Raw genomic sequence first — 18,006 nt, forward strand, 5'->3', positions numbered from 1 at the left:
ATACATAATTAACTAATTAAATCAAAAGTTGCAGCAGCTACAAGCAAAGGTTAGCAGAATCTAGATGCAGAAAAACACTTTTTTATTCTTTTCATGGCTTTGAAGCGACAACTTTTCAACAAATTTCTTATATAATTTCTCTGAAAACTCCTTCCAGGGAAAACTCCTACCCAAAGAATTCCCTTAAAGCGTCATTCATCCAACAGAGGCATACTCCTCATCTTATCTAGAAATAAAAGCAACCACAAAATGAGGACCAAGTTGTTTTTGTTTTATGTTTTTTTTTTTTTACTGGCGTACAAGGATCACACAGTTATGGGGTAAACAGCACCTATATATTATGGAGTGTAACCCCACTCCTCTGGCATTTCCATTCCCAAACAATGATCTCACACAGCCAACAGTTTTACTTTGTGTGTGAGCATGAGGAGAAAGAGGTAGAACGTTGCTGAGCTGGCAACACGCTAAAACTGAAATACATGACATCAGCATTCTGGGTTTACTGCCCTTTTATGAAAGCCTCAGGAGATAATTTCTTCTGAGAATTAAGTTGCAACTTATTTAGGATGTACCAAGTTTCCAAAAATCAATGACAAACTTAAGAAATGTGTTTCAGGAACTCACTTAAATCACATCTAAATTTTAACAGGACTAACTATCAATATGAGTCAGCAGATAATGAGGTGAATCAGATTCATAAAATCGTGCTTAGTTATAATACACTTAATAGCAAACCAGGACAATAATGACAATGGATGATGCAACATCAAAGCTAAAAATATAACATTTTGCAAAATGTAACAACAAAACAAAGAACACCTTTCTTAAAAACATATTTTTGATGCTGAACCTCACATTGCCCAAACATGTGGGGATCATTTATGTGTTTGCACCCCAGGACTCTGGTGCGTTGGTGTGGCTTCACATGACACAGTTGCACACTTTACCTTTCACTAGTTTCATGCCAGAAAAGGTTTTTTCATACACAGCCATTTGACAACGCCCTACACCCTATATTCAGGGCACACTAAGGAAGCCACACAACCTCAGGCATCTCCGACATGCACTGACCACAAAACCCAAAACACAAGAGCGGACATTATAAGGGTAAACAAAGAGAATGAAAACTTGCAATGCAGGGAAGCCCTCACTCTGCAGTGTGCTACACCCCACTGAGGTCATTGGAATACATTTATTCAAAATATCTTGCTTGAGAAAAAGACAATCAGCCATGTCCCACATCTTAAACTCTCTACTTATTAGACACTTCTCTTAGGTTCAGATTTGCAATAATGCCAGTTTCAGCTGATTCAAATGATTTATTATTACACATCTTTCCTTTGTGCTGGTGAAGTAAAACAGATGCTTCAACATCTGTCCCAGTTGTTGTTGATATATTTCTTTTACATAAACATGGTACTGATGATATACCATTAGTATTATAGACACATGTGCAGAATGTTTTTTTTTTATTTGAATTTTATTAGGAACCCCAATAACACATGTAGATTAAAACAGGTTCTTGCTGACCTCAGGCTGCTCTCACGATCAGATGTGAGGTTCAGTTTGTGGTTAACCACAAAGTGAGTCTGGTCAGATGTGTGGTTTACTTGCATAGTGCAGATGTGAACTATTTATACTGCCTAAGGATGCCTGATTGTTACTGCCATTGGGAATCATTAGATGAGTGAGATTCTGCTAGTTTGTTCACCTCAGATGTCTTCCTCTTGACGTGTTAGGGGCATTTACTTTCAGCAATAGGTGAAAAAGTAACAATAATACATTAAATTGAATGAAACCTGAAAAAAAATCCAGAAATTATAACATTAGTAGGCTAATTATGTTATAAATTGCATTAAAAATGTTGATAAAAATTATTGCCTCGTTTGTCATATTTGACATCTTTCTTGTTATTAAAAGAATATGTGTGTATGGTACTCTTGTAGTGATTTTTACTTTTCACAACACTAAAGCTATCCCACATTAAATATGTCATTCTGAAACAGTTAAGATACTTTTTACAATTTAGGGAGCAATTCAGTGGTCTGGAAACACTCTGGAAGTCAATCACAGTTAATATCATTTCTTATTAATATGCATCAACCTGTGTGTAAAAGACTTATTAAAATCTCATTATGGGAGCAGTGACAAAGTAATTTCACTCTCCTTAACCTTGTTTAATACCCCTGACCCAAACACAAGCCACAACAACTTCTTCATGTTTTCTTTTCTACAACATGTGAATGACCAACAAAAGGAAGCTGATATGCCAAGCAACAAGGAAACCCCCAACACCCCACATGCCCCCCACCGTCCTCCCCCAAACTCCATTCAAGAACAGCAATAGACAAGGGCTTGTGTGCATGTGTGTGTGTGTCTGTGGTGGGTTTGGTTGACGCTTTAGCAGGCTCTCTTCGTGACAGTGGTTTGGATATTTCTGGAAACCACTGAGGGTGTCTGCTGTATTGAGTTGGTACCCACAGACATCAGCAGTTTACATATAAACTTAGTTAGGGCACAGTTTTCTCTCGCTTACATGCTTTTTACTGACTTTTATTTATTTATTTTTTATAACAATTATTTCTACAGTGCACTTTACCCCTGAGGATGGTAGCAGTGAAGGACTGTGGATTTTATTTGCAGGTATTGTTTTCATTACTAGTCCTGTGTGTAACTTTACACAGCTTACTTTGATAATACCACTGTTGTGATGGTTTCTCTTTCGGCATATTCAGACGTGTATCTGTGTGCTGTGCTGATCTGCTCACTGGGCCTATTGTCCATGTTCCTCTTCACCCTTGTCCTAACATGTCAGTACTTTTACAGAAGACATAGGCTTAAAGGTAAACCTATTAATTTTTCTTTATAGTTGCACAACATTTCTTTGCTATAACGAACCTGTTAATTAAACGTTTTCTCTCTTTCTCTCCACAGCCAGTTACCTTCTAGTAAAGTGCCCAGAAAGCAGGTAATACAATTGAAAGAAAGAAAAAAAAGTGGAATGAAATGAATAATTAATTAATTGCAAATGATCAGTCTTTTGTGCAGGTTTTCAAACATTAGTGTCATGCCCTCCATCAGTATCAATAAAACATCCTCATTTCTACATTTGTTTCTTAACGAAAACTATGAAATGTTGATTTATGATGGAGGGGTTTTAATGACTGTTAGTAGCGTCTATATTTTAAATGAAGTACCTTGTGATTTTTACAGCTCAGGAGAAACTGTTACCAGCTCCAGCAGTTGTTCCAGTTCCTCCCCAAGAGCACAAAGAAAAGACAGGGGACAAAAAATTGACAAAGTCTCAGCGACAGCACCTAAACTACTTGAAGAGGCACTGCTTCACACAGCACCCAAAGGTAGAGTGCCATCTTGTGAAATGTGCATGGCCTTCTTCTTTTTCTCTTCTTCTACGGACAGCCAGCAAGCTGCAAATAACCTGAAACTTTATGGGTTTACAACCCTTTACAACCTTATTGTGGACAAGCATTAGGAGAATTATCTGTAAAAAGGAAATATTGTGAACTTCTGGAAGATGTTCACAGTCTGATTTTTTGGTCACAGAGGCCAAAATAGGTCCAGCAGCAACTGGTGTCACTTCCCAGCATAAAAGCGGCTGGTTCAGTTTTTTGTCTCTCTGCAGTGAGTTGGGTTTCATGTCAAATTCCACACGCAGTTGGAGGTACAGTATTAGGCTGAGAGAGGCCACAGCCCCCAAGAAACAGAGCTTTACAACAGTCAGTGATATCACTGTTATTACCCAGCTTCTGAGAAAAAGTCATAGTTTAAATAAAACAGCAGAAAACAGTCTGAAATTATAAAAATCCTGTCGTGTGTATTACCAGAGCTTAATTAACAGAAAATGACCAAATGAAGCTCTTGTTTTTATTTTAAACAATAGATTTTTTAGAATATTGTGATATAAAGTTGTTACAAGTACAATTATGACTTTGAACACATGGTCACATTTGTTGGTTCATGCCCCCAGACCGCCGTTTTAAGTCTATTAAAGTTCTCACTGATTTTCAGTGCCTACAGCTGCAAAGAGACCTCAGAAGCCCAGAAGGCTGAAGCCAAGATCTGCTGCTGTAAGTCTGCTCTCTTAGGCACACAACCTGACCACCATCCATGATCACCATAAAAATATAAAATAACAGACAGCTATCAAACCATGGTTCAAGTATGAAGTCATTTATGTTTTGAAAACATGTTTTTTATTCTTCAAGAATGGAGTTGTTATTGAGCTATGTGCAAAAGGGAATTTGTTTCATGACTGCATGATTGTCTGTTGGAGTTTATTGCCATCTCCTCATTCAGTTATGTGCCTGATAATTCTATTTAGTTTTATTGCTTCTGAAACACAATTATTCATTTAGAGTGCTTCGTTGATTTTATATCTACAGTAAGTGTCAAACAAGTATATACATAGGAAAGCTACTTAAATTAAGGACCTTCAGTTTTCATACTTATGCTGTTCGTGAGGTTTTGTAGTGAAATGAAGCTCTGGAGATGGGAACATTTCTTTGCACGCACATACGGATTAAATTAGTGCAATTCTGCAGATCTGAAGATGTTGGATAGTACTATTGTACCAAATGTTTTTCAAGTAAACTGAATGTTCCAAGAGCTCCTGCAAACCCAGTAAACACATGGTTTCTGCAGCTGAAAAACACAGAGAGGATGTTTATCAGGAAAAATTGATTAAAACAGTTGATAAAAGATTAGTGAAGTAGAGAAATGTGTACGATTTAAGCTTTTACATACCACCTTCCTCTTCTGCCTCCCACTGTCAGCTGAATTCCTTAAAGTTCCCTAAACAAATTCCTTCCCTTCTCTAGCCTCGAGTCTCACATGAAGACAGCCTGACGTATGCAGAGCTGGAGCTTGTCAGACCGAGGCAAGAGCCGCCAGCCTCCTGCAGCCCTGACCCCACACCCTCCAGTCCAGACACCGTGTATGCTCAGATCCTCTTCCAGGAGAAACAGCTGTAGACGTGGCAGCTCAGTAACCTTCTGGTGAGGCAGAGGTTCAGTTCCCCAGGCTGAACTGAACAAGATGATATCCAAAGATCTATATTTATGAACTATGAGTATGACATTAAGCATTTTTTTTTTTTTGTGAGGTTTTTTTTGTTGTTTTTGTATGGACGTATGCTACATCTTTTTGATCTGTGCAGCACAACAGTTTTTGGGGCTTACAATTCTGTTGTTTTGTTCGTTGGCATCACTGACCTGTGAGCCAGATGTTTATAGTTCTGCTCTTAACTATTTTGTATAAACTCAGGAGACTATGTGGAAAGAAACTGTTGCACAGGCTTTCTTACTGCATTGTCATAAGATGTAATACTCTTTACAGTTTTTAAGTACATTTATAATAGCTTTATTAATACACCATATTAATTAATACTTTTGGGTCTGTAATCTTTAACTTGCTCTTTACGGTGATTGTACCCTGTAAACAAGCAAAAAGTGCTTCACAAAAGACAAAATTTTGAGGAAATGAATGTGCTCCACATTCTGCCAACAAAGTAGTTGTTTTTGTTTTTTATTTTTTAATTTGCATCTCTGTTCTTTGTTCTGGGACATATTGAAACCAGCTACATGTTTAGGAGGCAGATACTGAATGAGAGTTGTATCAATGTTCTCATCCAACTCCTGCCAAGAAAGCAAACGTGCACACTTTCCAGTCCATGTTAAATCTCTAATAAAATACCAGAAGGGGCAGAAACAACAGCATCTTCTGCTTCTGATTTCAAAGTCAGATCAATGTGGCAACAGCTATAAAAACCAAATATGAGTCCTGAAAGCAGCACATGCTCCACCCAGGAAAGGTGAAGGGTGTAGGCCATTTTGTGAAGGTCAGTGTGAAAAATGGGATGAAGATGGAGGTGCCTGGAGAAAGAGAATGATGCACATCCACACTCTTAGCGAGTGGGAGTGATTGAGAAAGAGGCCATCATCCCCCACAGTTCATACTTACTGACTGGGATGAACCCGCTAATGACTACATTTATTCAAATTAGACTAATTGTAATCATGGTTAATAATTAGCTTTACAGTGCATTATAATTGGGTTAGGCTACAAGATGGTTCTGCCTAGGTGCAATAATTTATTTGATTTAATTATTCTAAGGAACCCAATGGTTTGACATCTCATATCATAAAACCAGCCGTGTAGAGAGAATGGAGATGACTGTTGTCTTTAGAGAAGGTCATTGCTCGCTCTCTGGGAAAATTATGAGGACTATTTTCCACTCTATTAAGCTACTCCACTTAGCACAATTAGCCACACACACAGAAAGGTTAAAGAGAAAGACCCCTTCCTTTATGATAGAGAGGAGTGGTGCATGTGCATGAGAGTGCCAGCAGGAGACAGAAGGCAAGCAAGCCTTCACAAACCACTCTTCAACATGCTTATGCATTGGAATATGTCTGGTGTGAGAGTTTTAAAGTACAATCTTTCCTGTGAAAGGCTACAATGACATTAATAAAGGTTTACTCTCTTCAAGTGGATGAGATCTAAGCAGAAGCATGTGGGTAAGGTGACCCAGAAATGGGTGTGAAAAAGGCATATCTGTCCTTGGGTAACAGTAAACACAGAAAAAGCTGTGACATGCATAACGCATACCTCAACAAAACTCTTGACATTTTTTCACATCACCCACATGACACATTCCTGACCATGGATAATTATGATCCAAAAAGCTGTTAAATACCACATTACAAAGCAAAGTGGAAACACATTGTGAAAAACAATGGCATGAAAAGTATTTACATACAAACATCCTGAATTGTTCATGCCACAAACATTTATCAAAGCAAAACAGACAGCCCTGGTTGTGGAAAATATTAACTAGTTGGCATTTCTTTTCAGCATTATAAATGCTTTACATGCAGTTTCTGAGAAATGAAACACTCTAATGCTCTTGCTCTTCACACATGCACTAGTTGCATACATGCCCTGACACTTCAGCATTCATTAGTCATACATTTCACATTTATTTTAACTTAATAAAGCCAAGTTTATCTACAAGTTCTTTTGCAACTCCTAGTTAGTAGTTAGTTGTTGAAGCAGCAACTGCTTTTATACATTGCTTTAGTCATTCATATTCACTCAGTATGTCTGTAATATTATAACTGATGTCCTTCTAGTTTATTTAGAAATCTCCCATTAACCTAAAAAATAAAATAACTAACCTTGATTTATCTATCACACAGAAGACGCACAAGAAAGTATGTTTGATAATAATTTTATTGAATTATATTCAAATCCAGTATTTACACAGAAAAAACAGAATTAAATATTAATATAGAATGTAAATATTTCTTTAATGTAAAACATGAATCTGTTGCAACTTTATTCTCCATGAATTTGCACACAAGACAGTTGATGGAAAGCAGGTTTTATTCCTCAGCTGATATCAGACCTGAGATGTTGATTGGCTGCAGACATGACTGTGCTGACCTAGTGCTGCTTCTCACTCACAGGTCCAGGTGAAAACTTTGCCCCAGGCATCGCCTGCCAACAGAGTAGCATGACTCCTGCACAAAGGATAGTAAATACATTATTTTGTAAAGTATGCAGCTATCTACATAGAATAAACTGCAAGAAAATCTGATGAAATTCTGCAGACGTCAGCTCAAATTCAATAAGCTCCTTAAGTGTAATGAATTACAACACTCATCGATTAAACAGAAAACACAAATTAAATAAAGTTTAAAATAATTAAACATAAATTCAACCCCATGTCTCTTTGCAGAGACAGGGTGCATAAGTACAGTACCTGGACATGCCGAGAGCAGTGATAGCCGGACTATTTTTGTAGTGACGTTGTGATGCAGTCTGACCTCCGTTCAGCTCTTGACATAACATCAGGCGCCTCTTCCAGCCTTTCGACAGGCATGAGGTGCTCCCTGTAGATTTATCATGAAAAAACAGTCAAAAAATAGGGACGCTTGAACTATGTGAAACTCTGCTCCAAAGGTCCTCAAAATAAAATCAAAATGCACTTTACAGAGTGTCCATCTGCTGTCAGTGGGTTGTAAAAGGGAGAAAAATCCCTCGAATATAAATGCTTCAAGGTTACATAAAGACTTGTCTCATTGTAATTGGAAAGCATAATACTCCTATGAGGTGACGCAAGCCTGTAACCAACGTATACCAAATTGGATCTGGGTATTATTGCTTTCTAAATTATACACATAGTCACACACACATAGAAACACACACACACACACACATAGAAACACACACACACGTCAGCAGAATTACTCATCAGTGTTTACTGCCTCTATGTTTAATAACTTTATAACAACATAATTTCTGCTAGCCCTAATACTAGTGAGGGATATGGTAAGAATTACAAGCCTTCATCTGGAAACAAAGCTGTCTAGCTCTGAGATAAGCGGTTAAAAATAATCATCTCTCACTTATGGATTTATCTAATTAGATAGCAGCAGGTTTTTTTTTTTACATTTAGAATGAAGATCAGATCTTTTTATGTAGTTGCCTTTCAATTTGTTTTAAAGTTTTGTTACTGTCAGTCACTCACATTATCTGCATTGTTACAATCACAACACCCAGATGCATTTTTTTATCCTACTGCCAGTAACATTACCATCTCTCTCTGTTCGGTCATGCCCTGGGGACACAGGCTCTTTTGGAGGGCCAGGTAATTGCGTTCTGGTGTACTCTGTCCTCCATATCTGTGTGAGAGACACATAACGAGTAGCAAAATCAGAGACATAATTCAACATAATAACAAGAACACTCACACGTGCACCGGTGTGCACACACCACACACTATCAGTGTAATGACAAAGTAATGATTGCATTTGTGTGTGTGTGTTGTGCATGTGGTACGGAGACCCTCTCCCAAGTGAAACACAATTTTGAGTTTGCAGTTTTGATTGCAGAGAGGCTGCTTTTATTAATCTTAAGCAAAAACCGTCGCTACACACACAACCCATATGTTCATGTTATTAATACCTTCAGTGGACATTCAAGCTGGTACCTGCGAGGCTAATATCAAAGTAATGACTACCATGGCAGAATACTTTATAGTAGACTGCATAAAAACACCACAAAGACTCTCACTGATCTGTACAAAGAGCTGCCAATGAATTACTGCATAACAACATATGAAGAACTCACCCGTATAACCCCATCTGCACAGCCCGTGACAATGACATTCCTGGCATCCCACTCATGTCGCTGTGTGAAGCTGACACATAGGATGTCTGCCAGAGGCCCGCAGGAAGTGTCAGTGCAAGTCAACATCTGGCCCTTCATGGTCCACAGGTAGAACCAAGGTCCTGCACATGACACTATCTCACCCTGGACAGAGTAGCATGGTGCTGAATCTCAAATGTACAAATACACAGATGTGCACAAAACAAGTAAAAAAAAAAAGAGGATATGCATGCTGTCAGCAGTGAGAATCCTCCCTTCCTTGTGCTGTGGGTTCAGTGAAAGCAAATAACATGACAAAGGAAAGAGACACCAGGTAGAGAATTTGGACTTACAGTGAGTTCATTAATAGCCAGTGCAGAGATGCTGGTTTTGTGTCCTGTTAACTGGGTGATGTAACTTAACTCTTCCATATCCCACAGGATGCAAGTGAGGTCACTGGAGCCACTCACAATTAAGCTGTGGATCTCAGACGCAGCCAGACATGTCACTGTATCTGTGTGACCATATAATGGCTACAGAAAAAAAAAAAGTCAGTGTCAAGAGTGTGGGAGTGTGTGTGCAAAGGCATAAAACGTCCAAAGCATAAAGATGTAGACGTACGAACCTGTCTGAGTTTCATGTGAGTGAGTTTGTCCTTGACAACTGCCACATCCCACACACAAACGACAGCGCTGCTTCCTGCAGTGATGATGGTTGTCGGGTTGGGACAGGCGGCGCACAACATCTCACCCCAATCACACAAACTCTCACTCACTGCAAAGTTCTGGGAATCAGTGTACATTCATTAGTATTTATGATTGTGATTTCTAAACTTAAGAAGAAAAAAAAAAGCTAATTAAAGCACAGGTTGGTGTATTAGTCATGGTTAAAGAGAGACTAAATTAGCTTTCTTCTCAAGAACAATCTTAATCCAAGTTTGAACAACTTCTGATAATTTGATCATTACATGTAACAGCAGAAAATGGGAAGTCTTATTAATTTAAAAACAAAAATTTTGTCCAAAATTATACAGTTTGGCTTAATCATTTAAATAGATTTTACATTCTTAATGCTGTATAAATCAAGTTAAAATACATGCTATCAGATACTAAAAACCAAAACACACACAAACTCCATATTACAAAAGAGACTGGCAAATTAGAGCAATTAAAATAGGCAAGAAATACAATGACATCACAAAACATCACAAAACAGTGTATTTGGTTAATAAGGAATTTGGTTCTGTTATAATTATACATATTTTAAATTTGGGTAAAACTCCCTTTCAATTCATGTAAAATTTCTAAATACTAAAAAAACTTATGCCCATTGTATAAGCAGTGCCTGCATAGATATGGCCTCTTTCTCCATTTCAGGCATATTAACGCAGCTACACAGTGCTTACACAAGAACTGTAAAACTCATTTGATATAGGCTACACTACCAGTCAATATGACACATTTTAACACTAAATCTAACAGGAAAGTGTGTCCAAACATTTGACTGGTAAAATCTCCATAAACATACCTTTTCTGTGGCATAGTTTCCAAAAACACAGCTGTTGTCTGGGAATCCCCAGCTGAAGAAGCAACCCAGCAGAGGCGACATGAGGAGCCGATTTTTCTCCAGGACCAAGACTTCTTTTTCCAGGCATATTATCTGACCTACTGGACCTCTTGGCAACTCTGCAGGAAGGTTTAATGTGGTACCATCAGAAAAAAACAGGGTGACTTAAACAAAAAAATATAACAGCATAGTACTCACAAAAGAATATGTTAAAATAAAAAATAAAAAAAGACAGAAAATTTAACATACAGAAATTCATTCTGCAATTTGTGTCTCAATAATATGCTTACCAGGCAAAATAATGATAATAGAATCTTTTTAAAGACTTTGTTAACTCACTAAACGTATTTCATTAGACTGACCAGAGAAATCTGAGCAATTAAAACAGAGATTCCCAGGTCACAAGAAGTGAGGCGTGATCCTGGGGGTGCACCTGCATCTTAAAACAGTATAAATCTGAGTGTGTATGGGTGAAGAAATGTAATTGTGCCTGTAATTGACCTGTTCATGCAGGAACAGGCAGAAAACATAATATCCTATCACCACTTCTGCTTCTAAAATCCCCAAGAAAGAAGCTCTGTCTACATTGGTCTTGAAGTTCCTCCTCCTATTCATCTCTATCTGCTTATTGATCAGATCAGACACTCTAAGATTTAATATGAAATGTAATATGCAGGAATTTCTCCCTGAGCATTCGCAGATTCATCTCCTCTCTCTCAGTGGGCCTGTAGGGATATTCAGATTATTAAGTAGGGCTCAGCTGAAGAGTCATCTCCATATTGTAGCTCTAACAGATAGCTCCTTCTACCCTTCTGTAGGATAAATTAATCTATGGCCATTCTCACTGTGTTTCAATGATTCCCTTGAGAGAAGTGCACATCTAGTGTACAATAACAAACATCACATGGTATGAAATAAATTAAAAGAGGAACAATACAAAACTGTGCCAAACACAGAGGAGGTGTGGTATACTCAGCAGAACAAAGCACTGTTTATGCAGTTTTTGGAAATATATGCTATGTTTATGTGCCATATAACATGCTTTCATCTATTCATTTCATGTCAAGGAACAGGGACATTTTGGCTGTGAGTACAATAAGGATGACACTTCAATCTGTTTTTCTTTTTTTTTCAACCATTAGGGATAGCTAAACTACACATGCCTTTTTACCTTAAGAAACCGTTTTTTTAAGAAGATGCCAAAACAGTTATTTGTACTGTGAACAGTCACGTGAGAAGAGAATAAACTGATTTTCAGAAAGCTTGCATTTTTTAAAATATTTAATTAAAAGATTAAATATTCTTTCAACATTTTAAGCAAGATTAAAATACAAGTTTTTAGATATGGAAGGATATGGATATGTTTGGGCAGCTGAAGAGATTTAAGCGATTCACAATAACAGAAAATTTTGACCCAAGTCAACATGTTACTGCATTTTGAGTCTTGGTTTTGTGTTGCTGTACCTCTGAATGGCTGTGAAGAAATCTTTAGTTTATCCAGTTTGAAAAAAAATGGAGTTGGATAGGATGGTGAGGACCCTTCTTTCTTAGAGCCACTGCGAGGTGGATGAGGCTTAGTGAACAGCTATAAGAAAAACATAAATTAACAAAGGTGGCTTATGCTCCACAATATCATGTACCGGCTATAAAGGAAGTAAAGCAGTGTACATGATTTATTCTCTCTACCTGTTTAGGAACCTGACCAAAGTTGCTGACGTATCCCAAGATTGTGCTCTTGATGATTGGATCCTTTGCATCTCGTCGGCCTCTTTGGGCATAGAAGTAAGGGTGGAATGTGTTCACGCTTTCTACTGCAGCTGGACCATGTTGCCGAAAGCCAAAGATTAGGTCAATCCACAGGTGAAGATGGGAACTCACATAGTCACTTTCTAGGGCCTAATACAAACAGAGCAGAAATTGTTGCACTAACTATCGCCAGCCAGTAAAATTACAAAACTACAAAATATGCATTGTACAGTCTTAGAAAAACAGCAGTGTGCTGAACTCATTATTGTTATTGTGGCCAAAACCATCATTCAAACTGTTATTATGAGAGATTAGAGCACATATAACTTCTCTAAGATTGTACAGCCAATGAAATTATTCAGGTACAGAATGATTTCCTCCAAAAGTCAATTTAAAGGTCCGGACCAGGAGGAGACTGAACAGCTGTGTTATGAGCATATCTTCATGTTAGAATTAAAGAATGATTTGAGGAGAATTAGCCAGAGATTAGTTTTGAAGAGTTAATAAGAGAAAGTGGGCATTATGACCAGCTATATCCTTGCTGTAATGAACCTATCCTGGAAGAACAGAAAGCTGAAAAAACCCACTTTAACCAGGATATATTGTCCAAAGTTAATTTGACTATAAAAAAAAAGAAAAAAAGAAAAAAAAAACAATCTTCCAAAGTCTCTAATTTTACGAGAGCGGTAGGGAATATGAGTAGTTCAGTAGATTACAGACTGATAATCATCATAGATGCCCCAGGAATGGAAAAAGGGAGGGTCATACTAAAGAAATCAGACCAAGAGAGATGCACAATAACCCCACACAAGAAAAGAGAAGATGTAGCTAACAAAAGAGAACAGACTGAACAGTCAGCCCATTAACAGCTGTCAGACATAATGGCATCATGAAAAAGGGAAAGTCTTGTGGCTATATGAATTGTCTTCGTTGTTTTTTAGTGTCTGCCATCTAAACCTCCCATTCAGGCTTTTTAACCATTTTCTTGATAAGAAAACAACTGAGCATTATATGTGAAAACAGTAGTCAAAGAATAAATCTGAACCATTCTCAATGAGACAAAATGACTTTTAGTAAGGAACAAGGCAGTGAGAGCTATGAACGACATCCCTTTAAGCAAATGAATCCACTCCGTACAGTGGATATCTGTTTAGAAATATGAAAACAGTTTATCTTCTGTTAATACACATCAAATAGTATTAACAAATATTATTAGGTCTTGTGGGACAAGTCCATGTGTATAGCAGAGTAAACTGGTCACTTGAAACAGACGGGCCTTGCGAAGTCTGGTGTCACTGACCTCTCGATGGATCCTAATGAACTCCTGTGGGTCACCTTTCGCCCATGGAGGAAGCTTGACATCTCCCAGAGCAGTACCATCCTCCATGCAACCTAAAGAGATATGAATGCATCACATTGGTGTGTGTAAACTTGACAGCAAATGGTGTTGGTCAAAAGATACCCTGTGGAGCCAAAGGAAAATTCATGTGTATGAACTGGCCTATTGGCAACTCAGATCTTTTGAGTGGCTCCTTTTCTCATTTGAGTGCTATGCAAGAACATGCACAAAGATACACATTCACATAGAATAATAATGCACCTTAACAAGACTATTCTGAAAATTGATGATGGAAATTGAAAAATTAAGAAGCAATACACAAAAAAAGAAGCAACTAGCTGAACCAAATAAGCAGGTGGCTTTACAAATGTTTCATAAGGACAAAATAATTAAACACATTTTTGTGGTTACAGACGAACTAGGTCTTTTTATTGCTTATGACAACTGAAACACATTTGGTTATACAGTACTTTATATTGTTTGAAAACACTTTTATTACCAAAGTAGACTGGTGGGAGGCAAATAATTAAGTATGAAGTTAGATAATCTCTCTTCATTTTAAATATATATATATATATATATATATATATATATATATATATACACACACACACATACATTTCTTGTCAAATTCTTACTTTTCTTTACACCTCCACTGGTATCTGACCAACATTCCCATAAACCACTATGCTGCACTCTATACTCCCTCTACCTTGAACCAAATCTTTGCACCAAGAGCTTATCACACAATGTATACAATTTGTAGAATAACTAAATTTGTCCAGCATTACTCTTGAATTAAAAATTATTTGTTCAATCAACACATTTGTCTTTATATGTTACCACCTGATAACAATTTGAGTTCATCAAATTCTAAAATGAAGTTCATGTTTTATGTTAAATGTAACTTTACACAGAGAAGCTTCAAAAATCTGTACTGATATTATTTAAAAAATCTCTACATTTTCTGTACAGAAACTCAATGTCTCTACATCAAGTTTTTGTGGAAAAATTGTGGGAAATTCTGATTATGATTGATTCCTGAGTGGTTTGAAAGCTCACAAACAGCACAGAGGCTTACACAACAATAACACGTAATGCATACAATACACCAGGGCTATTCAACTGGGGCCAATGGGCCAGAACCGGCCCATCAGTCTGCTTGGATCCCTGAGATCATCTCAATTCAAGAGGCCTAGATTCAGTCAGGTAAGATCACCTGCAGAGTAGACCATTACTTAGACCACGTTTCATATTCACTACTTAAAAAAAACATCCATTATGAGCTTTTAAAGAAGAAAAAAAAAGAAAAATATTTAATAGATAAGATGGAGAATAACATCAATAATACTCACTTGTTTTGACTGAAGATTAACTGAATAACTGTAAATGTAGGGGTAAATAGATGCTGAGGCGTACGTCCCTGTCATCTGCTCACTGAATAAAAATAAAATGTGCAGAGGCACTTCCAGCAAAGTTGTTTTTGTACTTAAACCCAACAATGGCCTGTGTGTGTTTTTATTTTGTCTTAATCAGAGAGCTAGACTTCTAGAAAATATTGATAGTTATGGAGTTTTAAACCATAAACTGGTTATGGACTACTAGACAGTATTGATAGTTATGGGGTTTTAAACTATAAATTGGTAATGTTTACTTTTCTTATTTGCACTGCAGGTAATGTTCCTGTGATTTTAAATGACTGTCATTTAAATAAAAATGTATTGGCACTTTGTGTTACTTGTACATTTAATACAAGTGTAACAGTAGATGGGAATGAGTGGCCCATTGGCCAGAGACTTCAGACAATTTGGCCCATTACCCTGATATAAAGTAATGATTTCCTTATGCTTACATATGCTTACATAATGCAGAAATTCAGATTTTTGATTAGTAATTTAGCCACACAGAAAAAGGGTTCGTGTCTGACCTAGCTGGATGTGGTTGGAGTTGAGCAGGAAGTCCGGCAGGTAGAAGAATTCAGGTATCAGCTCTCTCACATCTCCCATGTTGTCTCTGGAGGCCGACTCCCACTCTTTCTTTATACTGTAAAACATCCGTTCAGGGATATCAAACCCTCCCTGTGGGCAGACCAGAAACAACACTGTCAGACCTCCAGGATGTTGCTGAGGCCAACTTTTCAACAGCCATGTTAATAAAGTGGTCTGTCTAGTTCAGTACAGGGAACCATATTATACATAGTTCAGAATATTGTGTAAGTGTGGAATATTTGCTGCTATTGGAAAGAAGCTTTTCATCTTTATGTAAAATTTCATAATCATACTTTTGATGGAAATCTCATGAGAAAGAATGTAATTTGGAGTAAAACAATTACCTCAATGAATGAAAATAGCATATACAATAGTAAACTGGGTTAGAGATGTAAATTCAGTTATGGATATTACTACACGCCCGTTATCTGCTTCAGAAGACAAAAAGGCATCCCAATTCACCAGATGAACATCTTTATTGCTTTATTCTATCAAATATGCATGCCTTTTCATTATAATCAACTGGATGCTGTACTGCAAATTGGTAACATCTGTGGATATTTGTATTGGCTTCTTTTAGGTGCTTTCTGTAATTATTTGCATATATATTAAAATCTCTGTATAATCTGCTTTCATACCAAAAGCAGCTTGTGGAGTGTTGAAAATAGCTTGAATTAGATTCATATTATTAGCAAGATTATGTTTGAAAATTAAAAAAAATGATGAAGAGATGACTCTGTATGGGATTTGGGAGCACAGTGTTTGCAGAAGAGGCTGTGGGTTGGTGAAAAAAACCACAACAGAAGAAACTCCCTTTAATTTCTGCTGAACAATCAAGGCAAAACGTGCAGGTTGAAATATACATTATATGTGTATATATTAAGTTTATGTATAAGTGAAGGCTTACAAACTACATATGTTTAATTTACATAACGCAGAATGATGTAGAAATGTAAAGTGATGTAGCTCCCACACATAATTTTATATATGCCTATGATCATTCAGCAAACCTTCCACATTTATTGCTGAAAATTTAATTTATGCCATATATAAAATGTTTTGTTTCATTATGATGTTAGGCTGTGCAGCCTAATTGGCAGGAGCATGTCTGTTTAATGGAACATGTCTGATCAGTTTTATACTTAATAGCAGATCATTTAGACACCAGGTGGGGTCATCAAGATGGATTCATCCATCATCTACTCTATCCTTAACAAGCACTTTTAATTAAAGAAATGGGTCAGTAACTATTTGGGCCTTTTTCTTCCCATATTTAATGTAACTAGTAACCAATAGGTTTGGTCTAATATAAGCACACAGACTTTAAGAGCATAAAAATTATTATTAGTAGTATCTCTTTTCTTTCGCATTTCCTGATAATGGTGGTCTTACCTGCAGTGTCTGGAAAGTGTGTGAAAAAGGCTCCATCCTGACAAGGAAGGAGGCCACAATGATGGCTGAGGAGTAATGGGTACAGTAGTGGCAACGTGCAGACAAGTCTGTTAAAGAGTGAAAAAAATTTAGGAGATACTTTGAAAAAAAAAAGAAAACAAAAACATAGCAGTGATGGAAAAGAAATAGCAATTAGTTGAGGTACCTTCATCCTCATTGTTATCCACCTCCTCATATCTCTGGATGAACATCTGTTTCCTTTTCTCTGTCTGAGCTCCCATTGGTTTGGACAAATCACGGAAAGTTGCAGGATTTGACAGATCAATTATCTGTGAAGGATAGAGCTCAATCACACTTGCAACACAGTGCAATGTAAATGTTCAAGTCAAAGTTGTTTTTTGGGATGCTACCTCTGATTGATAGTCAGCCAGGACCCAGGGGAAAACCGGATACTGCATCAAGTCATTGTAGGTCCTTCCAGCAACAGTGTTCAGATGCATCAAGTACTCAAAGTTACTCATCTCCCCTTTCTAGAGGACAGAAAAAAAATTATAGAGAATATATTTTTTTAAGTGGAGCAACATAATTAAAGTGAGCACAAAAAACTACAAACAAATGTTTGAAAAGATGTGTTTACTGCATTACCTGCCATTTAACGAGGGCTGTCTTTCCAACCACAGGAGTCTTTCTAAAGTACAATAAAAGCAAATACTTTCTTTACATTAGCAACAAAGGCTGAGCACTGAGCAGTACCTACCAACACAAAAGTTCCTTTGCTTACTGTGTTGCATAGCAACCAGAATT

The 18,006-nt window shown here is 37.2% G+C and overlaps 2 protein-coding genes across 3 annotated transcripts in view; one reads left to right on the forward strand and one right to left on the reverse strand.

The window, feature by feature from the left end:
- The window catches only part of vstm4a (V-set and transmembrane domain containing 4a), a 9,173-nt gene extending 2,703 nt beyond the window's left edge, over positions 1–6,470 (forward strand). The window contains exons 4-9 of the mRNA XM_042009621.1: positions 2,590–2,643; positions 2,736–2,843; positions 2,935–2,968; positions 3,214–3,359; positions 4,030–4,088; positions 4,839–6,470. Of these exons, the coding sequence (XP_041865555.1) occupies positions 2,590–2,643; positions 2,736–2,843; positions 2,935–2,968; positions 3,214–3,359; positions 4,030–4,088; positions 4,839–4,991 (554 nt within the window). The 3' untranslated portion in view covers positions 4,992–6,470. The remainder of the gene's footprint in view (positions 1–2,589; positions 2,644–2,735; positions 2,844–2,934; positions 2,969–3,213; positions 3,360–4,029; positions 4,089–4,838) is intronic.
- Positions 6,471–7,233: 763 nt separating this feature from the next.
- The window catches only part of wdfy4 (WDFY family member 4), a 41,153-nt gene continuing 30,380 nt past the window's right edge, over positions 7,234–18,006 (reverse strand). For both annotated transcript variants that reach the window (XM_042010248.1, XM_042010247.1), the window contains exons 50-64: positions 17,848–17,890; positions 17,613–17,732; positions 17,408–17,531; positions 17,203–17,309; positions 15,750–15,900; positions 13,784–13,875; positions 12,424–12,633; positions 12,202–12,322; positions 10,699–10,856; positions 9,797–9,955; positions 9,525–9,704; positions 9,154–9,336; positions 8,618–8,705; positions 7,784–7,913; positions 7,234–7,541 (exon numbers count right to left, since the gene is read on the reverse strand). In XM_042010248.1, coding sequence (XP_041866182.1) covers positions 7,478–7,541; positions 7,784–7,913; positions 8,618–8,705; positions 9,154–9,336; positions 9,525–9,704; positions 9,797–9,955; positions 10,699–10,856; positions 12,202–12,322; positions 12,424–12,633; positions 13,784–13,875; positions 15,750–15,900; positions 17,203–17,309; positions 17,408–17,531; positions 17,613–17,732; positions 17,848–17,890 — 1,930 coding nt within the window. In that variant the 3' untranslated portion in view covers positions 7,234–7,477. The remainder of the gene's footprint in view (positions 7,542–7,783; positions 7,914–8,617; positions 8,706–9,153; positions 9,337–9,524; positions 9,705–9,796; positions 9,956–10,698; positions 10,857–12,201; positions 12,323–12,423; positions 12,634–13,783; positions 13,876–15,749; positions 15,901–17,202; positions 17,310–17,407; positions 17,532–17,612; positions 17,733–17,847; positions 17,891–18,006) is intronic.

The sequence above is a fragment of the Melanotaenia boesemani genome, chromosome 16, assembly GCF_017639745.1.
Source record: "Melanotaenia boesemani isolate fMelBoe1 chromosome 16, fMelBoe1.pri, whole genome shotgun sequence".
Classification (NCBI taxonomy): domain Eukaryota; kingdom Metazoa; phylum Chordata; class Actinopteri; order Atheriniformes; family Melanotaeniidae; genus Melanotaenia; species Melanotaenia boesemani.